Raw genomic sequence first — 24641 nt, forward strand, 5'->3', positions numbered from 1 at the left:
AGGATCTTTATTAATCCACTTCTTTCTTTTGTTTTTTGTTTTTTTTAAACTTTTTAATTGATGATTTTAAAAAAATTTTTTTAGAGGGAGAGAGGGAGAGAGAAACATCAATTTGTTATTCCACTTATTTATGCATTCATTGGTTGATTCTTTTATGTGTCCTGACAGGAGATTAAAACCACAACCTTGGCATATCGGGATGACTCTCTAACCCAGTGTTTTTCAACCTTTTTTGGGCAAAGGCACACTTGTTTCATGAAAAAAATCACGAGGCACACCACCATTAGAAAAGAATAATAGGTGAAAGAATAATACAATGAGCATGCCTATACTTCACCTGGACTTAGCACTTGATCCCATATTGTCACGTTTGCTTTCTCTCTTTCTCTCCAAATACATATACACCTGAAAAATGTGGGGGGCCAGAACAAGTCACCCCAAGAGGGGCAGGCGCCCCCGCTGCAACTGCAGCTGCAAGCCCCGAGGACCTGGGAGAGAAGTGCGGGGCCCAGTGGTGGCTGGTGGAAACCTGCCATCTATGTTAAAAAATTTAACTCTGTGCCTACATTGACTATATATAAAGTAATTCTCTTGAATAGGAATCAAATAAACACAAAGAAAGTATTTTATAATTACTTTATTATGAAATATTAAGTAAACAAAATAGTGAAAAATTATAAAATTCTTGTCTTGTCTGCACCTACGGCACACCAGGCAACATCTCGCGGCACACTAGTGTGCCGCGGAACAGCGGTTGAAAAACGCTGCTCTAACCAACTGAGCTACCTGGCAAGGCTCCGTTTCTTGAGTAAACTTAAACTTGATTTGTCCTGCAAACTTTAGACCATCCTGGGGCTGGGATCCTCCACTTACATTATTTGTGCCTTAGTGTCCTGTGCCTTCCACCAGGTAGCATTCTAATGGGTTAGAAATTCAAACTAAAGCAGCTCAAGCTATTTTGAGAAAATATTGGAAGTGAAGACTTTGAATTATGAATAACTGTTTAATTTACCAAGTGGAAGGTGGACTTTGTGTGTAGATATAAATTTTGATTTACTACTCTTGCCCTAGTGGACATATTTGAACAACTCATTGCTGGAAGACTTTACGTAGTTTATCGCTGGTTCTACAAAATTTATTTTTATTTATTTATTTTTAAAATATATTTTATTGATTTTGTACAGAGAGGGAGAGAGATAGAGATTTAGAAACATCGATAAGAGAGTCATCGACCAGCTGCCTCTTGCACACCCCCTACTGGGGATATGCCCGCAACCAAGGTACATGCCCTTGACCGGAATCTAACCCGGGACCCTTCAGTCCCCAAGCCGCAAGCCGACGCTCTATCCATTGAGCCAAACCGGTTTCGGCTGGTTGTACAAAATTTAAATGGAAAAGATCTCCAAAGACATAGTTGTTTACTCGGAAAGGAAAATAGCTTGGGGCATGCCGTTCACTGGTTGTCTTAGTGTTTTTGTTTTGTATAACTTCAATATTTGTTCCAAGTTCAAATGTTTTTGCTAGTTGTACTTTAAAAGTTGAGAGCGAGAGCAATGTGTGAATTTGGAAACCTGCCCCTAACACTGTTGTACATTAAGTGCTCTTGGGGCAATGACATAGTATCACCTTCTCCGGAGGCCCCGCCCAGGCAGGCATCTACGCTCCGCAGCGCCCCCAGCGGCGGCCTGCGGGACTCGCGCGACTCGGAGGCGGAGTGCGCAGGCGCGGAGCCGCGCATTCCCCGGAAGTCCGCGAGGGAGGTTTGAATGGACCGCAGGACGCGGGAGTGTGGCATCTTCTCTGAGAAAGAAGAGGGAGGCAGCAGGAGCCAGGACTCAGTTCTGAAGGTGCCTAGCGTGGGGGCCACCCCCTCGCAGCTTGAGATCACTTACTGCCCCGTCTGACAGTCATGGGTGAGCCCGATGGAGGCCGAAGAGAGGGGCAGGCGCCCCCGCTGCAACCGCAGCTGCAGGCCCCGAGGACCTGGGAGAGAAGTGCGGGGCCCAGTGGTGGCTGGTGGAAACCTGCCATCGGAAACGGGAGGGTATGCTGAGTTCTCCAAGTCCAAGCGATTGGTTCACTTAAAGTTAAACGGAAGGTATTTAAGTTAACGCGCTGTTGAGTGAAGTGCCCGGGCCCAAAAGACACCGTCTTGGACGCCTGGTTTGGCTCTCAGAGTTAGTAAAGAAAAAGCAAATCAGATGTTCTATATATCATTTCATTTAGCGCCACTGCTTGGAACACCATCTCTATGAATGTACCTTTCATCAGATGATTACCCTTGGAATAATACAGGATAGTCGTGTAAACTTCTTCGGGAGATCTTCAACATTACACCAAATCTTGGGTTTCTTCAAGGCACAGGCTCCTTTGCCAAAGCATAGACCTGAACAGGGGCAGGGGGAGACTATTTAAATAGAAGTGTTATGAAATTAGTCTTGAAACACTGCCAAAACATCTGTGGTGTTGTTTTTTTCCTTTAATGATTAAAGAGATTCTTTTTCTCGAACTGTGGAAAACATTTTCAATCTAAGAGAAATTATATTAGGAAAGTGCATGAAGTGACCAGAACCCCCAGGTTTAGAAACAAGGTGTTAGCTTGTGGTTTTCAGTACTGAAAGGAATCTACAACATTTGTGAATGTCAGATGCTGTGGTTTCTTCCTGCTATAGCAAGACTGGGTTCTAGAGAGGTTTTTTTAAAAAATATATTTTATTGATTTTTTACAGAGAGGAAGGGAGAGAGAGAGAATTAGAAATGTCAATGAGAGAGAAACATCGACCAGCTGCCTCTTGCACACCCCCCACCGTGGATGCGCCCACAACCAAGGTACATGCCCTTAACCGGAATCGAACCCTGGACCTTTCAGTCCGCAGGCCGATGCTCTACCACTGAGCCAAACAGGTTTCAGCATGGGTTCTAGAGTATAAAATGTCAGTCTTTTGTGGGAAAACAAAAATTCACTAGTATATCCATAAAAGGGTGGGAAGGAAAGAAATCTGGCCTTTCACTTTACAGCTGAGGAAACGGTGACCCAGAAAGGGAAAGGACTGATCACACTGAATCGGACGTAGGAGCTGGAGCCCAGCCATGCTCCTTGGCACCGTGCCTCTCCTTACGCCGGGAGTTCATTCCCTGTTATAAGAGACATGGTGTGAGTGCGGCATCAGGTGATGTTCATAAGCCTAGCTAGTCATCATAATGAAGTACTGGCAGGAGACAAGAGAATTGGTTCTTCGGGATCTAGAAAGGATATTAAGAAAATCTTAGTGATCCAAGCTCTCCCTTATGGTACAGATTTCTTTGGGAGATAAAATGGGTGAAATCTTTATTCAGGGTAAGGGTAATCACTTATTGGGGTTATTGTCAAGGGGGTTCAAATCACTGAAGCCCTTTCCCACCTTATTGATTCCTAACTGCCCTTCAGGGCATAAGTGGCCAGGAAGTATAGGGAGGAAGTATAGACACTGCTTCAGTGTCTACTTTGAGTCAGGTATTGTGTTATGCATTTCCTAGCTGTTCATTCACTCAGTCTTCACCACAGCTTTCCATATAGATATTATACTCAGTCTGCCTCGGGAGTTCACCAAAGTTAGGTAACATGCTCCAAGCCATGCAGATAATAGGCAGCACAACTAACACTGTGTTACATCATCTGATTTCCAGGTGAGCGGGCAGAAGAGGATAACATGTTTGTTCCCCTGTTCTCCCCAGTGTGGGTAACCCCTTGCACTGCTCAGTGAGTCTTCAGAGCAAGTAACCCCATAATGCTCCTGGCCTACCAGCGAGGGGAGCACTGCAGGGAGGGCAGGGACATTCCTACTACCCTGTTTCCCCGAAAATAAGACAGTGTCTTATATTAATTTTTGCTCCCAAAGATGCGCTAGGTCTTATTTTCAGGGGATGTCTTATTTTTCCATGAAGAAGAATACGGTACACATTTATTGTTAAATGAAAATAAAGGAAATTTATTACCTGTATACGGTACGTTAGTACGGTAGTTGTCAACACAAACCAGACAAACTGTGAATCCTACAGTATCAAGAATTTACTCATTTATTCAATGACAATCATGTCATCATCTTCTGGAACATCATCATAACAATCCAATTCCTGAATATCCTGGTGAATTCCTTGTGACTCCATTTCTTTCAGAATCAGTGGACCAAATCTCTCATGTTTAGCCTAGGGGGGCCTTATTTTCGGGGGATGCCTTATATTTCACTCAGAAGGAAACCTGTAAATAGGTCTTATTTTCGGGGAAACACAATAGGAGGAAGGCATTTTGTGTGGCACCTTGTTACAAAGGCTCCAGAGCTGCAGAGCTTTGCATAGCAGGCAGATTCTCATTGAACAATGAGGCCAAACCACTCCCCACACTCCCAGCTTCATAGTTCACCCTGGAAGAAGAGACACAGGCTTCAGCTTGGAGACAAGCTTGGACCATGACAATAGGAACTGGTTTGTGAAGGAAGGCGCTGGGACGAAGGGGTCTAGGGAGTCCACAAACCTGAATCTCAAGTAGTTTGTGCTGCTGAAAGTCAGCAATACAATTTTTAAAAACTTAATTTTTTAAAGCAGTTTTAAATTCCCAGCAAAATTGAATGAAAAGTACAGTGAGATGTTCCCCTACATAGCAAGATTCTTTGATGTTCGTGGGTGAAAGGACATTTTCCATCAGGATCCAACCGATTTCCGGTGCCTCAGGGAGCATGAGCCAGCATCCCCTAGCAGGGGTCTTCAAACTACGGCCCGCGGGCCACATGCGGCCCGCAGAGGAGTCTGATCCGGCCCGCCAGGTTTTTTGGGCAGTGAGCGCAGCCAAGGTGTTACAGTAGGAATTAGTAGTTCATATAGTCCGGCCCTCCAGCTCTCTGAGGGACCGTGATCTGGCCCCCACTTTAAAAAGTTTGAGGACCCCTGCAGAGAGAGGGGCTGTGGGCTGAAGGCAAACTTCAGAGATGTCGTCCTCTCCCCATGTCTCTGTCTTTCTAAAGATGAACCTTGCTCCAGTCCTGCTGTTACTACTGAGATTAAATGCATTCCCTGTGTTCATACTTTGTCCATAACAGCACATTTCTGCATCCTGAAAAGTTGTGGCCGGGGGCATGAAAAACTCACCCATCAGCTGTGGCCTACCTGAGGGAGCCCGGCCGGTGTGGCTCAGTGGTTGAGCATTGACCCGTGTTAGGTATCTTCCTACTCTGGTATCTCCCACGGCTACCAGTTAGCCACAGAATTCCCCAGCCTTCACGGTCTGGTTGCTTGCCAGCCTCTGCCCATTCCCTACAGCCCACACTGCATCACCCATTCTGGCCACATCAGATTCCTCCTTCCTTGACCAGATTCCACCCTTCCCTGCTTCCAATCCTCTGTTAGGTCTCATCTTTTGGAAATCCAACCTCCCTCCTGACCCTCCAATACACACACCACCAATTCCAACCTTCATCTTCCCTCCAAGTACAGCTTCAGTGGTGTAAGACAGCGTTTTTCAACCGCTGTTCCGCGGCACACTAGTGTGCCGCGAGATGTTGCCTAGTGTGCCGTAGGTGCAGACAAGACAAGAATTTTATAATTTTTCACTATTTTGTTTACTTAATATTTCATAATAAAGTAATTATAAAATACTTTCTTTGTGTTTATTTGATTCCTATTCAAGAGAATTACTTTATATATATAGTCAATATAGGCACAGAGTTAAATTTTTTAACATTTTCTAATGGTGGTGTGCCTCGTGATTTTTTTCATGAAACAAGTGTGCCTTTGCCCAAAAAAGGTTGAAAAACACTGGTGTAAGATGACAATGCAAAACTGACTTTAGCAAACTCCACTACAAGACAACCAGGGACCAATGCAATTGGATAGTGGGGGTAAATTGGGTGGATTTACATTCACTTCTAGCTCAGAGGGGGGTTCGGATCTCTGCAGAGATCTGTGGGATCAACCTGCTTTTCTGAGGTGCGGCTTCTGCTGCTGCCAGTACTTGCACTGCGCTTAGGAGAAGCTGGGCAACAATAGCTGAGTCACACAGAGGCCAGCTAAAGGGAGAGCTAGATTTCCCGGCACATCTCCCACTTCCCCTTGTGGCAGACTTCTGCGGCTGTGCTGGGATTCAGACCTATCTCTGCTCCACAGCGAGATACTTCAATTCATTCGTGATTTATTCACTCACGCCAGTGTTCCTCTCACCTTGGCCCCAATCCCTTGATTCTTCCCCTCACCCTGATCACAGTATCAGAACAGTCCTAAAATGGGACTGCTGCGTTTGAATGGGACACCTCCTGTCATGCCTCTTACCCACTGCATGCTTTCAGTTACCTCCTGAAGCAGCCCCCCTCACCTGCAAACCCTGCCCCAGCACGCACCTTGTCAGGTTGCAGCAAGCCCTGGTACCTAGAGCAATTTATTTGCTTGGCCTCACAAACACTTGTTTGGCCAAGCAGTCCTATCTTTAACCTCCAGCAGAAAACTCAAGTGGGTAACCGGAAAGCAGGAGCCAGGTCCCATCAGTACCTGTGACTGAATCCAGCATGTGGGCCCACCTCTCTCATCTAGGCTTAGTCAAGTCTTGTAGAATGGGCTCTACTGAGATCCAAACATATTAGCTATTTGTTAGATGAACTCATTCCGGGCACCTAGCAGATATTCAAAGTCTGGTTAATTCAAAGGGAACCTGGCTAGTGTGGCTCAGTGGTTGAGCATTGACCTGTATACCAAAAGGTTGCTGGTTCAAATCCCGGTCAGGGCACATGCCCCAGTTGCGGGGGTTGCGGGCTCGATCCCTGGTGGGCAGTGTGCAGGAGACAGCCGACCAATATTTCTCATCAGTGTTTTCATTTCTCTCCCTTCTTCTGTAAAAAGTCAATAAAAACATGTAAGAAAGGGAAAGGGAAAAAGGAAAAGGAAAGGAGGATGAAGATTTATATTTCACAAGAGTGCTCTGTGAACTTCAAATTTTCAGAACAAACTCTGGGCATGACAGGTCTGTGCATAGGACCCAAAGTCTTAGCTCCATTCCAAGCCATGGCAGAAGCCAGCCAAGGGCAGTGGCAGCTCCTGGTCCCACACTTTCTTGGGCAGACCCAGCAGAAGCTCAAACTCCTGCCATGGGTGTCATTGCTAGTTGATCTCTGCTCAGTTCCTGGCAGCTGACTTTGGGGTCTGAGCTGTTGATGTGGCTCCAAAAAGTATTACTCTTCAGAAGTCAAGTCCACTGGCCTCATAGGACACCTTTGCATCTGGGATCTAAGCATCTCCACGTGGTCTTTATTCCCTTCAAGGTTTATATCTTCGGCGTCGCACTGTGGAGAAAAGACACAAAAGGTTCCTTGGTCGAACAGACCCTTCTTAGTTCCTACAGTCCCCCAACAACAGCCCCAATCCCGGTTCTTATGGCCCAGGTGTACACAAGGACTAGCAGGTAGTGGGGTCAGTAACCAGGCCTGTGTTTGCAGGACTTCCAAGGACAAGCATAATTTTAATAAAGGAATCAATGGACAGCCACCCTGAACAGACCAGCTCCACCCTCTTTTCCCCCCGAGATCACCAAGTCCTTCTCTAGTGAGACTGAGTAATATTCTCTTTTGTTGTTGTTAATCCTCACCCAAGAGTATTTTTCCATTGAGAGAGTGGAAGGGAGGGGGAAAGACACCGAGAAATCTCATGTGAGGAAGACATAGCGATTGGTTGCCTCCCACACGCGCCCCGACCAGGACTGAGGATCAAGCCTACAACCGAGGTATGTGCCCTTGACTGGAATTGAACCCAGGATCCTTCAGTCTGAGGGCTTATGTTCTATGCACTGAGCAAAACCGGTTAGGGCTGAGTCATAGTCTCTTTATCCTAAGAATGCCCAGATCCACGCCTAATTCATTCCTGGAAAATACCAAGCAAACACAGCCCATTCTTTATGTTCCAGGTGAGAACCTCTTGTTCCAGGAAATCTTCCCTGACTGCTTATGCCCATTGAGCTCTCACCCCTTCTCTGTTAGTACTGCCTATGCCACTCATTTGCTGTGGAGCATGGACAGCCCTGCCTTCTCTCTGGGCATCTCCCTTGTCCTCAGGTAGACGCTGAGCTCCTTAAGAGCAGGGCACTGGCTGTCCTTCCTCCCCACTCATGGCATTTCCTCTAAACTTGAGATCAGTAGGCTTGCCAAAAACAAACACTTCAAATCTAACTCATAGTCACAAGCCTATGAATATTTCATTGCTGTCAGACCAGTATGGAAAAATTGCCAATTGCAGGGGTAGGAAAGGTTAAAAATGAGACGGGCACACAGAACTGGTGAAGCTATTTGCAGTCTTCCTATTGCTCTGATATGATGGATGAGAGAGGGAACCTTGCATGTGGACCAAGAGAAGGGAACCCTTAGTGTTGGGATATTGGACCAGTAAGTGGGTAATATAATCTCTTTTCTTTCAGAGAGCATAACTCTCCATACCTGCTTCAAGCTTAGGGCCTCCCGACCATACCTGGTGATTCTGAGTCATGTGTCATATTTGATCTCATCATCAAAGTATCCAACAAATAACAAGCAAAGGCCAAGTAGGCTGTATCCGCCCGGGCCAGATTATCTATTTGGGTAAGAAAATACAGTCAGGCATGGACATGCACTCCAAGAAAAATGCTCCACCAGATATTCAAATTCGAGTTGAATTAATCAGTCTAGTTCCTGGAAGACCGGGATAAGCTTTCCAAGATTCCCTGAGCCAGATAGGGTCCACGCTATGCCAGGTAAAAAACACAAATTATGGCTTTTTTTTAGAAAAAAAAAGAAAAGAGCCTGATTCGATGAGTGAATTATGAGTTTTACTACTTGATGATTAAAAACAGCATCATGTTAAAAAGACCACCTCATCCCCATTAACCGTGCAGGCCAGGGACTAAGCTGATTTGGTTGGTACAGATCAGCCCCCTGTACCTGTTTGGGGCTGTGCCAGCCACTCTCAGGGCTTACTTTTCATTCACTTGTGGCTACAGATTTGAGGGGACATGTTGAAGCAACTTCCTTTCTGACTTTATCAAAGATCCCACATAAAAGAGCTTCCCAGCCCCTCAGCCTCTGGGGTCCAGTTGCGCCTTGGTGGAGTGGAAGCCTGTTTCCTGAGGATGGACAGCGTGCCTTTTGATGAATTCTGTTTTCCAGCTGAGGCTCATGTTCTAGATCAGCGTTTTTCAACCGCTGTTCCGCGGCACACTAGTGTGCCGCGAGATGTTGCCTGGTGTGCCGTAGGTGCAGACAAGACAAGAATTTTATAATTTTTCACTATTTTGTTTACTTAATATTTCATAATAAAGTAATTATAAAATACTTTCTTTGTGTTTATTTGATTCCTATTCAAGAGAATTACTTTATATATAGTCAATATAGGCACAGAGTTAAAATTTTTAACATTTTCTAATGGTGGTGTGCCTCGTGATTTTTTTCATGAAACAAGTGTGCCTTTGCCCAAAAAAGGTTGAAAAACACTGTTCTAGATGACAGTTCTGAGTGTTTTCACCTGAAGGGCCCAGGTGCTCAGTATCCCACCCTAGACCCTCTCTCTGGGTTAAAAGCTAAGGTTTGGCCCTGATGTTTCAGAACCACTGCTCCAATTCTTGCTACACCCAACCAATCCAGCTTCTGGCAGATAGAGACAGCCTGCCACTTTGATCAGGTGAACTCTTTGAAGTAGGTTAGGCTGTCAAAAACATTTTAAGTCTCTTCTGATTCCCCAGACTAATGTGTTTTAAAACTTCATTTTAACAGAATAAAAACATTGCTGGAATCCAGACATAAAGAAAATTTGAGCAAAAGATGGCCTCCTGTCTTATCAGAAACAATCCTGGGAGACAACAATCCTGGGAGACAACAGGCACAGGTAGTTGTCAAAAAACATGCTCATTCATCCCTTGGAGGCGGGGAGGCACGGGGACAGCAGCCAGCTGATCATGCAGCCACTCCCAGCACCACCACCATTAGCAACCTGGGGTTATTCTGCTTGTTCATACACCTCTTTTCCAAGCCACATTTCTTCCTCGGGTTACACATCTTCTCTGAGTCCCTATTAGACGGTTTGGGCAAAGTGAAAAGAACTCTGAACTGAGAGAACCAGGAAAATCCCCTGATCCTATAAGACTCGCCTCTCATTTTCATATTATTTTTCCCCCGCTAAAGGAATTTGGCATGGTCCCAGCCATCCAAGGAGGGGTGGAGGTGGGGATGGGGTGGGGAGGGGTGCCTAACAAAAACAGGAACTGAAGTCAAGCCACAGGAAGTCCCTCCTGGAATAGAGAGAGAGAGAGCACAACTGTCCATACCTGCTTCAAGCTTAGGCCTCCCAACCCTTGTGCTGCAGAATAAAAAGAGACATAGAAAAGTCTTTGGTAGATTCCGCCCCTTCCTCCGTGACAGAGCAAAGCAGGCCTCGGCACCTGGCCTGACTGCTCAGCGAGCCAGGAGACAGGCCCTCAGACGCTCAGAGGGCAAAGGGAGAGCCAACTTCAGCAAGCAGGAAGGCAGCAGCTACTAGCAGCTACAACTCAATTAAATGATCGATAGGATAATTGTGATAATTATGAAGGGCTGCAGGTCCTTGGAAAAATTATAACCCATACAGATGTTTAAATTACTATTAGAAATTATTACTACCAGGTGTAATAATGATAATAAACCTTCCGTTTATTAGCCACATGATGGAGATGAGTCAACTCAAAACCACAAAACTAAGAAAGAGAGAGGCAAATAAAATCTCCACCTTGAAAATATGGGATATTTGCTACCAGCCAAGATTCATTTTTAATCAGCCTTTACTGCACGGTTGGTTCCACCCCAAGCCTCAAATATGCCTGAGTCAGTGGAAGGGCGGCTTCCCAGCCTGCACTTGTCCTCCGGCACAGCATGCAGCGCCTGGGAGACGTGTTCTCACAGAGCTGTGAATCTACAAATGTCAGTTATACCGATCCGTGAATGTCCATTTAGTGGAACCGCTGCCAATCTGAGCAGTCCTCAGAATTTGGCATTATTGTCACATTAAAACCACGTTTCTACTGTTCAATTATTTTACATTTCCATTTTAAACAACTTTTTGATTATAAGACATTTTAGTTTTATACTAAAGAATAACCTCATAAACACCTATGGACATATCCTGTCTTATTTGCTCTGGCTCCTCAATTTTTTTATTGGCTGAAGTGTTTTAAAGTAACTAATTTCATCTGTAAATACTTCAATCTGTATCTCATTGATAAGGATATTTAAAGAAATTCCAAGCACAATATCATTATTATACCTAACAAAATTAATAATGATTCCATAGCATTCATATTTTAATGACATCCTGATGGGAGTTATAAACAGAAAAAAAATTAATTGGAGAAGACACAAAATTACTAAAAATGATGCTGCCCTAACTGGTTTGGCTCAGTGGATAGACTGTCAGCCTGCGAACTGAAGGGTTCCAGGTTCGGTTCGATTCTGGTCAAGGGCATGTATCTTGGTTGCGGGCACATCCCCATTAGGGGGTGTGCAGGAGGCAGCTGATCGATGTTTCTCTCTCACTGATGTTTCTAACTATCTCCCTTACTCTCTGTAAAAAAATCAATAAAAAATGTATATTTTTAAAAATTACTAAATGCAATGTGATATGCTGGATTGTATCCTGGAACAGAATAAGAATATGGATGGAAAACTAGTGAAATATAAATAAAACCTGTAGTATAGTTAATAGTAATGTACTGATGTCAATTTCTTAGATTTGATAAATGTAGCATGGTTTTTGTAAGATGTTAACATTAGAGGAAACCTGCCAAAATATACAGGTACTCTCTGTACTACTTATGCAAATTTTCTGTAAATGTAAAATTATTCCAAAATAAAAGTTTACTTAAAGCCAAGCAAACAAATAAAGGAGCTTAAGAGTCTCCCCAACTGGGTTGAAATGAAACCTTTACACTTCTTTCCAAATCTTCAGCATCACAGGCAATCTAAAATTTAAGAACAGTGCCATCTAGTGGAGATAGTAGCAGGATTTCTTTTAAAATTTAAATCAATGATGAGAGTGTGCCTGAGTATAATTCCCCCACACCTAAAGATTTTCATAGATGATTGCTTGCTGCCAGGTAGCTGAGGGCATTTTAATCTACAAGTAATTGCCTCTTACTGGCCAAACACCTGAACAGCCATCGGTAGTTCCCCAATCTGACAATGGATTCTGTATACTAAACCTTGGCCTTTGATGTGTAAATCTACCTTGTCTTAGGACAATTTACACCAATAAAAGAGTAAGGTGCAAATTGACCTTACCTTCACAACACCCACAAGCCAATCAGAAGTTAGTATGCAAATTAACCCAACAAAACTGCTGGGTTAATTTGCATACACAGGCACCGCCCCAGCCGCTCCGGGCCCCTGGGCTGCATGGGAAGGCAGAAAGGTGGCTCCCGGCCAGAGTGAAGGCAGTGCTGACAGCCAGGGGAGAGAAGGCCCCGTTCTTGCACAAATCTTTGTGCATTGGGCCTCTAGTTTGTGTTAATGAAGAGCAAGGGGTTCTGAGACAGAGAGGATTTGGTTTCTTTAGCTAAGTCTTCTCTGGCTCCCCAAAATACCTTCCAAAATCATGTTTCACCTCTGGGCTCTTTAACAATTTACCTCAGTCCTTTCTCCAGATTCCTGAACCCTTCAAGATGCTGAATTAAAACCCTGGGCAGATTTCCTTTTGATCTGGTACTTTATAGACTTTTAAACATCCCACTGTATGACTCAAAATCTCATCCTTTCTATTTCTTTTTTAAAAACCTGCACGATATTTACAGCTTGTTAACTAAGGAGTTCTTTGACACTCTGAATCCAGCACCATGTTTCACCCCAAACACTTTCTTTCCTCCTCTCTAATGGCACAAACTTCCCACGCTGCTCTTCCTTCCCAGGCTGCTGTCTGTGGGGGAAACGGGATGTGAGATGAGAAAATGCCTCACACGCCATGAGATGCTGTGAAAAAAGGCCCATCATGACCTGGATCAGCGAGAGGGAAGTTCTGACCCACAGGGGGTGGCTTCCTTTATAAAGATGACACACAGTTTCACTTCAGGAACATCTGAAGGGGCGGGGACAAAAGGGCCAAGACGGAGAAGCCACGTGTAGTAAAATGGTGGGCAGCAGGGATCTGAGCAGCACCTCCAACCTCAGTCACAAGGAGATGCAAAGACTGCTTCAGGCCGAATCCCAGGTCCACCCTCGGGAAAGGCCTTGGCAACCTTGCCTCCTGATCCTGATTTCTTAAAACGAATTTTCCCCAGTTTTATTAAGATACCGTTGATTGCCAAGACCGGTTTGGCTCAATGGATAGAGCGTTGGCTTGGGGACTGAAGGGTCCCAGGTTCGATTCCGGTCAAGGGCATGTACCTTGGTTGCGGGCATATCCCCTGTAGGGGGTGTGCAGGAGGCAGCTGATCGATGCCTCTCTCATTGATGTTTCTAACTCTCTATCTCTCTCCCTTCCTCTCTGTACAAAATCAATAAAATATATTTTTTTAAAAAAATAAGATACCGTTGATCTATCACATTGTATGTTCCTAAAATATTTTGGAGGAGGTTTTGCTGCTCAACTGCTGCTCAGAAGAACTAAAGACGAGTTCTAGGGAAGGGCCAGACATGCGAACAATCAACTTTGATTCAGGAGCGGGATTGCCAGAGGAAACACGGGGTGCTCAGTGAAATCTGAATTTCAGATAACAGATAATGCTTCAGTGTGGGTAAGCTCCTCTAAGATTCAAATTGCATTGGATGTCCCATGTTTGTTTTTTTCCAGTTACATCTAGCAACCCTACTCTGGAGTGCAGGGAAGGCTTCCTGGAGGAGGCAGGACTGAGCCAGGGCCTCGAAGGGCGGGAGGAGAGGACTGAAATAAGCAAAGAAACCCAGAGAAAAGAAAGCTGGCCAGATAGGAGTAAAACCTGGAAAGCTGGCCCAGGGCCAGAGGACTCAGTGCCCTGGAGGTCAGGCTAAAGGGTCAGACTCAAACATAAGCAGTCAGGAGCCACAGACGCCTTAGAGCAGGGAGCCCGTGGGGCTGAGTGTTGGGAAGCTCCTCGGTAGGAGAGCAATGAAAGGAAAGAAGGAGCCCTAACCAGTTTGGCTCAGTGGATGGAGCATCATCCTGCAGACTGAGGGTCCTGAGTTCGATTCTGGTCAAGGGCATGTACCTTGGTTGCAGGCACATCCCCAGTAGGAGGTGTGCAGGAGGCTGCTGATCGATGTTTCTCTCTCATCGATGTTTCTAACTCTCTATCCCTCTCCCTTCCTCTCTGTGAAAAATCAATAAAATATACTTAAAAAAAAAAAAAAAAAAAAAAAAAGGAGAGAAGGAGGTGAAATCTCAGTCAGGAGCACCTGCATTGGTTCAAGTGGAAGGAGACTGAGGGGGCAGAGGTATCCCAGGTGGCACTGGGGCAGACCCAGCAGCCTGAGCTGCTGTACTAACAAGGACATTATCAAGCTTGGTAGGTGGTTGATCCTTCCGTTTGCTTGATGGAAGTCTTCCCTCAGCTAAGAAGAACTCAGTGTACCTAACCTCCTCCCCCCGCTCTCAACCACGCACTTCCACACTTAGGGTCCCGCTGCTAAGTGGGACCGTGAAGGTCGCCCAGTCGAAAGCCGGAGCATTTCTGGGGCCACTGGTCTCCTGTGTCAAAGCTCCTTTGCCTTCAGACCCGGGTGGAGCCTCACCATCTCCCCGAACTCATTGTCTCCGCGCTCAGAACGGGTCCAGGCAAACGAGTGGGTGTTGTCCGTTCCATGGCTGGAAGGGGTGGAGTGAGCAGCGAAGCCCACTTCCGGCCCAGTTTCCCCTGCACGGCATACAGCACCTCTGGGAGTCTTGCAAAGCCCCGCCAGCACCCCCATTGGACCCTCAGTCACTCTAGCACAGGCAGGGAAGGTCTCGCGGTTCCCACGTTCAGAGGGAGAAGTGAAAACTCACGAAGTCCAGGGCGAGGCTGCCTGGAAGGGCAGCGAGAGCCTGTGTCCCCCCAACTCCTGATCAGCCCTCTTTCTCCGGCACGGTCCTTGGGGGGCGGGGGGAGGCGCAGTGGAGCATCTTCCCTCATCCCGAGGGGAGCCAGCTGGCTGCCCCGCACGTTTCAGGATGTGCTGACTTCCACTCTGCCCCGGCAGGCGATGCCACCTTCCCGGGGAGGAAACAGACGATGGAGAAACCACATCCTCATCATTTTTGCCTTTGGTACCTATTGGAATGTTCTGTCCTCTTCTTATTTGTATGTATTTTCTCTAACATGAGCACTTTTATACCGTGTTTCCCCGAAAATAAGACATCCTCCGAAAATAAGACCTACTTACAGGTTTCCTTCTGAGTGAAATATAAGGCATCCCCCCGAAAATAAGGCCCGCCCTAGGCTAAACATGAGAGATTAGGTCCACTGATTCTGAAAGAAATGGAGTCACAAGAAATTCACCAGGAAATTCAGGAATTGGATTGTTAGGATGATGTTCCAGAAGATGATGACATGATTGTCATTGAATAAATGAGTAAATTCTTGATACTGTAGGATTCACAGTTTGTCTGGTTTGTGTTGACAACTACCGTACTACCGTACCGTATACAGGTGATAAGTTTCCTTTATTTTCATTTAACAATAAATGTGTACCGTATTCTTCTTCATGGAAAAATAAGACGTCCCCTGAAAATAAGACCTAGCACATCTTTGGGAGCAAAAATTAATATAAGACACTGTCTTATTTTCGGGGAAACAGGGTAGTATGTGTGGATGTGTATATGTTTTTATGTTTGTTTATTTTTAAAGGAATGATTTGACTTTAAGAATGACAAATGTCCAGACTTGGCCAGTGTGGCTCAGTTGGTTCATAACCTGGTTCGATTCCTGGTTTCGGGATAGGCTTGGGCTGCGGGTTTGATCCCCTGTCAGGGTAAGTGCAGGAGGCAACCAATCTATGTTCTCTCACAGAAATATCTCAGTTTCACTCACTCTCTCTCTCTCTTCCTCTCTAAAATTATTTAAAAAAATTTTTTTTAAAAAGAATGACAAATGTCCAAAGGAATCTGTCCTGGCCTCTGGTGCTGGGAGCAGAGTTTGGAGAGGGAACAAGGAGTCTTCGTTGTCAAGAGCTTAAGGCACAGATAGCAAGACACTCAGGCCTGGGACTTGACCCCTTTCAGACAGAGCAATCTGGTGTGTGGCTTCATCCTCCTGCCCCTCCCCTCACACACACACAACTGCAAAAGCTCCAGGCAGTCATTCTCCAACATGCATACCTTGTTCCAATGACAGAAACATCATCCTTGCTGAATTCCTACAAAGCTTCCCATGCAGGTCTATAACATCACTAGGAAGCAGAAGAAGGGGAAAAAAAGGACTAAATGCACTTTTGTCACAACGTTGGACTTAATCCCAGAGACTAAAGAAGAAAAGAAAAGAAAGCCTTTAAAAGGCAGAGGAGCCATTTCAATGCCGGAAGAAAATCAACCCTGCGAACAAAACAGGTGTGGGCGGCCAAAACCGGTTTGGCTCAGCTGTAGAGCGTCGGTCTGCGGACTGAAAGGTCCCAGGTTCGATTCCGGTCAAGGGCATGCACATTGGTTGCGGGCGCATCCCCAGTGGGGAGTGTGCAGGAGGCAGCTAGTCCATGTTTCTCTTTCATCGATGTTTCTAGCTCTCTATCTCTCTCCCTTCCTCTCTGTAAAAAATCAATAAAATATATTAAAACAAACAAACAAACAAAAAACAGATGTGGGCGACTCTGGAAAGTGAGGTGGCCACTCCTGAAAGCCCTGCTCCCTCGGGGCCTCGGCGCCCACCTACTCCACGGCGGTGCAGTGACCCTTTCTCAACATTTGCTCGGTACGCTCTCCAGAGGGCTATGCCAGGAGCCGGGCTGCCCTGTGAGTGAGTGAGTGAGCAAATGAATGAGTGGATCCAGTCTCTGTGGAGTGCACCCCCTCCTGTGGCGATGTCTGAAAGCACAGCCCCAAACAGGTGGCCTGAGGCTCCGATGCCATTCATTTGATGCCGTGACCAGCCCAGCAGGTGGACACTTGGGGAAAGCTGAAAAACACTCAAGTTCTCACCAAAACTGGTTTGGCTCAATGGATAGAGCGTCAGACTGAAGGGTCCCGGGTTCGATTCCGGTCAAGGGCATGTACCTTGGTTGCATATCCCCAGTAGGGGCATATCCCCAGTAGGGGTTGTGCAAGAGGCAGCTGATCGATGACTCTCTCTCATCGATGTTTCTAACTCTGTTTCTCTCTCCCTTCCTCTCTATACAAAATCAATAAAATATATTAAAAAACAAAACAAAAACAAAAACACTCAAGTTCTCAGTCCAGGCGAGCCCCCACAGCCTGCTCTGTCTGTCTCTGTCTCGGCTCTTCTCTGGTTCTGCCATCATAGGAATTACTTACATGTTTTGTCCTGCTGGTCAGATAGGGCACTCCTGGAGGACCCAGGCAGAGCACAGGTAAGTGGAAAGAGTCCTGGGAGAGCCCGCTGGTCGATGGCTCTGAGGCTTTCAGATTTTAGGGTCCACTATGCTTTCAACAAATTTGAGGAGCCTACTTGGGATGGCTAGTTGATTATTTTACCAAATAAGACTATTAAAACCAAAACAAAGCACTCAACACCATTTACCACATATTTGATCATTGTTTCACAAAAGGGCATTTTAACACCAGAACAGAACACAACACCCGAATGAAGGGCAGACCTCCCCCTACTGACAGCACACGCTCATTACACCGTCCTTGTTCCCATTTTCCAGTCACAGGCCTGGAGCTGTGGGACTGAGGGACAGGACAGCCCAGACCTGAGGGCTACACCTGTCAGTGGTATCCAAAATGTGATGTTTTGTTCACAGATTCCCCAAATCAAAGTGAGGTAAAGTTTATGAAAGTGTCAAGCTTATTTATAGGATCCCAAGTATGACCCTGAGGGCACTATAGGGCAGCTGACGTTCCCGGAGTGGGGGTGGGGGGGAGGAGAGGGGGAGAGGGGAAGCCGGATGTGGGAGGGGACGCTTCCATGGTCACATGGGTTTGGGAAACACGGAGACTCTTTCAAAGTTTACATATTATTCACGCATTTATTTGTGTAACTTGCATGTGCAAGTGATTCTCCGAGACCACGCTGCACTAGGCAGTGTTCCGCTGGGGAACCTGACCATGGAACCCCTTCTCGGGACGCAGGCAGTGGGGACTCCTGGGCAGGAGCCAGCGGACTCATTCATTCATTCTTCAGCGGAGCGAATTGGCAAGCGGCAGCGCAAGCACCCAGGGCGCCGCAGGGTCACGGAGGAGGACGCCCAAGCACAGCGGGTACCTCAAGGTCGGAGTTGATGGAGGGGACCTCGGAGGAGCTGCTGGAAGACACGCGGGCCCGGATGACCCGGATGGGAGGGTACGAGGGCGGCTCCGGCAGGGGCACGTCTCCCAGGTTCATCTGTCCGTCGCCAGGCAACCTGGTGGCGCTGCAGCCCGCCTGCAAGGTGTGTGGGGAAGGGCGGGCAGAGACACTTAGTTTACTTTACATTTTCATTGGCAAAGCACTCACGCGCTCTAGTATTCCAAAGGTAGGCAAGGGTGTAGGTGCAAGCCTACCGCCACCCTCACGCCCGGCAGCCCGTTCTCCCCAGAGGCAGCCAGCACGCGGGTGCGTGCACCCTTCCAGAGAGCCTAACACACAATCAAGTGCACACCCGCACTTCTCCTCACTGCCGCAAACGCAGCACGCTCTACACTCTCTCACTCTTCTTGGGTTTTTTTCCACTTGATGTCTCAGATAGAACTGTATCAGAGAAAAAATGTTGTATAGGTGTTCACAGTCTAGTTAACCAGTCTCCTACTGATGGGTGTTGAAGGTATTTAACCAGTCTCTTGCCTTTATAATCAACACTGACTGCAGTAAATTACATTGTACATTAAAAATGTCAGGCTAGGGCCGGGGGCCGGGGGCCGGGGGCCGGGGGCAGACTGAGAGAGGACAATACGGGGAAAAGGAGGACATATGCAATGCTTTCAACAATAAAGAATTAAAAATATTTTTTTCAGGCTATTTTTAAAGGATAAATTCCTAGAAGTGGCATTGCTGGCTCAGAGGGTATGAGCCTTTGTAATTTGGACATCTGTTGCCAAAAATGCACTTCATGGAGGCCTTACCGACTCACTCTCACCACCAGCAGAAAGGTTTAAGGGAGATTCCCTACCTACCATATAGCTTTCTATCTATATTGTACCTATTATCTATGTCAATTCCTATCAATCTACCATCTATCTTTCTAACGTTTATCACTTTCTATTTTATATTTAAAAAAAATATATTTTATTGATTTTTTACAGAGAGGAAGGGAGAGGAATAGAAAGTAAGAAACATGGATGAGAGAGAAACATCGATCAGCTGCCTCCTGCACACCCTCCACTGGGGATGTGCCCGCAACCAAGGTACATGCCCTTGACCGGAATCGAACCCCAGACCTTTCAGTCCACAGGCCAACGCTCTCTATCCATTGAATCAAACTGGTTTCGGCATCACTTTCTATTTTCTACCTGTGTATCTATCATCTTTCTATTTGTATCCTATCAATCATCTATCATCCATCTTCCTATTTATATTCTATCAATCATTTGCCTATCTATCTATCTATCTATCTATCTATCTATCTCTATCTATCTGTCTGTCTATCCATCTACCTACCTACCTACCTACCTATCTCTATTTCAGAAAAGAACTTCTCCCCTCAGGGCTCACAGGGTGGGGGCAGGGGGCTGGGCTAGGATAGGGTTTCCTCAGACGTGCCTGAAGCTCTGAGGGCTGGGGTTTCAGAGCTGGCAGTCATTCCACAGGGGGAACAACAGACCACCTGGACCCATATCTTTCACCAACCATGTGACCTTGGGAAGAAATTAGTCCTCCCTGAGCCTCAGTTTCCTAACCTATAAAAGGGAGTGGTAATCCCTGCCTTGCCTCCCTTGAAGTGGTGCCACAGGGCTCAGATGTCAATGTCATGGACACATAAGAGGAAGGGCTACTGGCCTGGACCCCAAATCACACAGGGCCCAGCATGATTGGAGCATGACTCCAGCATAAATGTGGTTTCATGTGAGAGTCACTGGACAGGCAGAGACAGTCCGGAAAGGAGGCAGAGCCAGTGTTCTTGACGGGCCCCTGGGTGGGGTGGGGGAAGTGAGGGAAACAGAAGCCTCCCGGACAACAACCGCAGATTCTGTAAAAACCTCCAGGTCTGATCACACCTGAGTCAACAGGTAAAATGCAGTTTCAAACATCCCAATCCTTTGATCCCCATGACCCCTGGCCCTTGGCCCCTCAGCTCAGCCTGAACCGGCTACATCTCTTGGAAAATCTCTCCTTTGGTCCAGTGCTCAGTAGGGACCTGGGAAGATGACTAAGCAGCCAGTGGCTCTTGCTGTCCACTTCCAGATGGCTGACCACACAGGACATATGTGAGGACACATGGCCTCAGGGTACCTAGCTCCAACCTTGCCCACTGGGACCTTCTCATGAAAAAGGAAAATTTGCTCACTCAGCTGGCATGATACGGCAGCACTGAGAGTACATCCTCTTTATAAAAGCACAGGTCCCAGAACCAGACAGGCTTAGTTTAAAACCTCTGTGATTATCTAACTATGGGATTTGGGCAAGTGACTTAAAAAACTCTCTGTGCCTCAATTTAAAATAATAAATGTATTCATTATTAAATAACAATAGAAATAATAGTATCTATCTCATAGGTTATTATGAAAATTTGTGTGGATGATAATTTTTTAAAAACAATCACTTGTCACGTGGTTACTTGGTGTCAGCCATTATGCCAACGTATGTAGAATCATCAAGGGCACAGGCTTGCTAGGGACAAATCTGAATCTTGGTTTTACCGCTGACCAACTGCGTGACCTTGAGCAAGTTCCTTAACCTCTGTGCACCCCATTTTCCTTATCTGTAAAATGAAAATAATACCTCAGCGGTTGGCTGTGAGGATGTATAGAGTTCATCTGTGTAAAGCACTTAGACCAGTACTCTACTATGACCAGTATAATAAGCATCATGGAACCGTTGGCTGTTAGTATTTGCTCAGAGCCTGGGGAGTATTTAGCCCTCAGTAAACAGACCGTTTTGGGAATGGAGGCCCTAGAGCCCAGTGAGGGGACTTCCAGCCCGGATGGGCCTTGGGACTCCGTACTCCTTGTCAGGAGCTATCACAAAAGCATCTCTCGCCCTCTGGTGGACAGAGAAGGAAGAGGCCAAGTGCAAGTTGCTAAAAAATGTGCTTTGGGAAGAGAACCAAGGAGGAACACATTCTTCTTTCATGGAGTCTGTTCCCCAGCAGGAATCTACCCACAATTCAGGTCTTGGGAGCGTTGAAATAAATGCACTTTTTGCCGAGACCAGTTTGGCTCCGTGGATAAAGCGTCGGCCTGCGGACTGAAAGGTCCCAGGTTCGATTTCGGTCAAGGGCATGTGCCTTGGTTGCGGGCACATCCCCAGTGGGGGGTGTGCAGGGGGCAGCTGATCGATGATTCTCTTTCATCGATGTCTAACTCTCTATCCTTCTCTCTTCCTCTCTGTAAAAAAAATCAATAAAATATATTTTAAAAAATGCACTTTTGCACTGTTATTTTTCAGAAGTTCCATGATTTAAAAGTGTCTTGTGCAAAGCTTGGGCCACATGTCTAAGGTTCCCTGGGCTTTCCTGGGGCCTCCCATCCCCCACCCACCCTCCCACTGGAGGAAGGATTTCACAACCGAAGTGGGTGCTGAATTGTGAAAGCATGCTCCAGCCACCCCTGCACTCCACTTACAGCAAACAGGTTATTTGCAAACACTTTCCAAGGAACAACAACGGGGAGTTAAACCTAGTCTCGGGCCCACACTCTCTGATTGTCAGTATGTCCCGTGGGCAGCTCAGCGGGGCAGCTACCTCTGAGCTCTGTGTCCCAAGTGCACCTCTCCAGAGAGCCTGTGCCGGACACACCAGGGTCTAAGCAAACAAGACAGAAGGAGACACAAAGTTCGTATCCCTGAAGGAAACAGATAACACACAAAAGTAAACGGTCCTGGGCAGTGTTTTGCGGAGCATTAAAAAAGGCAGTCGAGGGACATGACGCAGTCGAAGGCTACTTTTGAGGGGCTATTAGGGGGAGACCTGCGGGGAAAATGACATTTTAACTGAAGATCAAAAAACAAGAAAAGGCAGCCACGGGAACAACATAAAAACCAGAGGGAAGAGCATCCAGGCAGAGGAAAGAAGAGAAATCTGTGCCTCCAGAGAAGAGTGAGGAGAAGAGAATAGGAGGCAGTGAGGGCGGGGGCGCTGGGCCGGCAGGTCTCGGAAGTCTGCATCAGAGGATTAGATTTCATTCTTTGTGAAAAGGGGATCAAGAGGGGTATTTTAGACAAAGGAGGAAAAGATGTGATTTACATTTGTAAGAGACCCTTGCAGATGGAGAAGATGGGGGGGAAAACAGCTGTGGAGAGGAAACGGCCGGCCGTGGATCTATTTAAAAAGTAGTATTTATAGATTCGCAAATGGATTGGACAGGCGTGGGCATGCAGTGAGGGGAGGAGGGGAATTTTCAGTTGGAGCAAATGCACGGACCGTGGTGTCCTTTCCTGAGATCGGGAAGATGGGGAGAGGTCTGGGCAAGGAAGTCCAGAGCTCAGTGTTGGACACGGTAAGCATGGGATGCCAGGTGGTGTTTCTGAATGGGTGGCCGGCAGCCAAAACCGGAGCGGAGGGAGAGAAAACGGAAGGAGACATGCATGGGGAAAAGCGTGTGTGCGCTGTGTGACCACGGGACTGGAAGAGGATGGAGAGGAGGGTCTGCAGCCTTAACGTGAAGCTCACCAGCCGAAACCGGTTTGGCTCAGTGGATAGAGCGTCGGACTGCGGACTGAAAGGTCCCGGGTTTGATTCCAGTCAAGGGCATGTACCTTGGTTGCAGGCACATCCCCAATAGGGGGTGTGCAAGATGATTCTCTCTCATCGATGTTTCTAACTCTCTATCCCTCTCTCTTCCTCTCTGTAAAAAAAAATCAATAAAAATATATTTTTAAAAAAAGCATAATGCTCTGATAAGCTTGCAACTTCACCAGTGCATTGTAAGCCATGTAAATATGGAGTAATAAGAATGTACTATTATATGTGGGCTGTATATTAAAATGAATGAATAAGAAAATATTTAAAAAAAAAAAAAAAAAAAAGTGAAGCTCCCCAGGAGGAGCCAGTGGAAGCAACAAGGAAATAACATCTGTAATGATGGCAGCACAGCCAGGACAGGGAGGACCCCAGAAGCTGCAAGGAGCTAGTGGCCGATCTCAACTGGGACAGAAATGACCCCGGGATTTAGCAACTTGGAGGTCATTGGTAACCTTGACAAAACCGTCTTTGTGGGGTAGTGGGACATGGAGTGGACTTGTCACCCCTCTCCCCCTCTTCTCTAACCCTCTTCCTCCTGAGGCCCCCACATCCAGGCCAGAACCCTGGGAGGTATCTCCCTCTCTCCATATCCTGACTCCTCCCAGTGCTCTACCTGCCAACTCTCTCCGCTCCATCTCTGCCTCTCCTGCTCCAGCCTTACTTCAGGCCGCACCACCCTTCCTGGACTTTCCTCTGTCCCTCACTGGCCACTTGATTCCAGCCTCCTCTCCCCCAGTCTGTCCTCCAACATCGCCTGAGCAATGGCTCTAAGGTGCACATCTGACCCTAAGTCTCTAGTCCTGAGGCCTCATAGACTCCCATCACCTCAGGACGATATTCAGCTTCTGTAGTGTGATGGTGTCCCCACCCTGTCACCTCCTGAATCCCCCCCCCTTCCCCGCCCCCTGCACACACACACACCAGACCTTGGAGCACTCCTTCCTCTCCCCTCCCCTTTTTTCCCCCTCTCTTTCTCTTATTCTCCCCTTCCTCTTTATTATGCTCTCCTGCCTCATCCCGCCCATCCTGCAGCTAAAGCGTTACCTCCTGCAGGAAGCCTTCCATGACTGCCTTCCGCCCTCTGGACACTTGGCTGAGGCCCATGGCCGCTCACCTGTTGCACTGGCTCGATGGTCAGCTCCATGTAGTGACTGATGGCTGTCATTGTCCTGAGTGGCTTGCAGGGCGGCAGTGTAGTGAGAGGCACCCAATCTGAATTCTTTCAAGTAAAGACAAGGAGACAGAAATGGGAATTCTTAAGTTGGGAGACATTTTCTAAAAACAAGGTCCCATTTTCTTAAAAAAACAAAACAAAACACCAAAAAGCCCCACCCCCTAAAGTGATTTTTGCTCCCTGTTCTTTTATGGCATGTCTCACTTTTTGTTTCCTGTAAAATGCATTTTATCTCTCCGAGGTCATGGTATGTCAGTGGTTCCCAGACTTTACTGCACGTGGAATTACCTGGACATTTAAAAACAAAACAACTGATGTTTCGCTCTCAACTCCTTCTCCCAGATATTCTGGTTTAATTGGTCTGGATGTGACCTGGGAAGTTTAAAAGCCTCACAGATGATTCTAAAACATGGCAAAGTCTGGGAACCATGGCAGTAGGTGCTAAACAAATGCTTTTAGTGGCCGATCTCAACTCGGACAGAAATGACCCCGGGATTTAGCAACTTGGAGGTCACCGGTAACCT

General features: G+C 46.7%; 1 protein-coding gene and 1 long non-coding RNA gene across 3 annotated transcripts in view; one reads left to right on the plus strand and one right to left on the minus strand.

Moving 5' to 3' along the window:
- The first annotated feature begins 1382 nt into the window (after positions 1–1382).
- Positions 1383–6768, plus strand: LOC311616424. Its single transcript, XR_014793889.1, has 3 exons — positions 1383–2044; positions 3024–5460; positions 5777–6768. It is a non-coding gene; the product is annotated as an uncharacterized lncRNA (long non-coding RNA).
- Positions 6769–6912: 144 nt separating this feature from the next.
- Positions 6913–24641, minus strand: part of TMEM44 (transmembrane protein 44) — a 31019-nt gene continuing 13290 nt past the window's right edge. Inside the window, exons 8-10 of one of the 2 annotated variants that reach the window (XM_084871697.1) lie at positions 24058–24162; positions 18332–18490; positions 6913–7301 (exon numbers count right to left, since the gene is read on the minus strand). In XM_084871697.1, coding sequence (XP_084727823.1) covers positions 7191–7301; positions 18332–18490; positions 24058–24162 — 375 coding nt within the window. In that variant the 3' untranslated portion in view covers positions 6913–7190. Of the gene's footprint in view, positions 7302–17420; positions 17451–18331; positions 18491–24057; positions 24163–24641 lie in introns of those variants that run through there. The other variant, XM_084871696.1, reaches the window with a different exon arrangement.

Source organism: Pipistrellus hanaki (genome assembly GCF_964339955.1).
Source record: "Pipistrellus hanaki genome assembly, chromosome: 2".
NCBI classification, from domain to species: domain Eukaryota; kingdom Metazoa; phylum Chordata; class Mammalia; order Chiroptera; family Vespertilionidae; genus Pipistrellus; species Pipistrellus hanaki.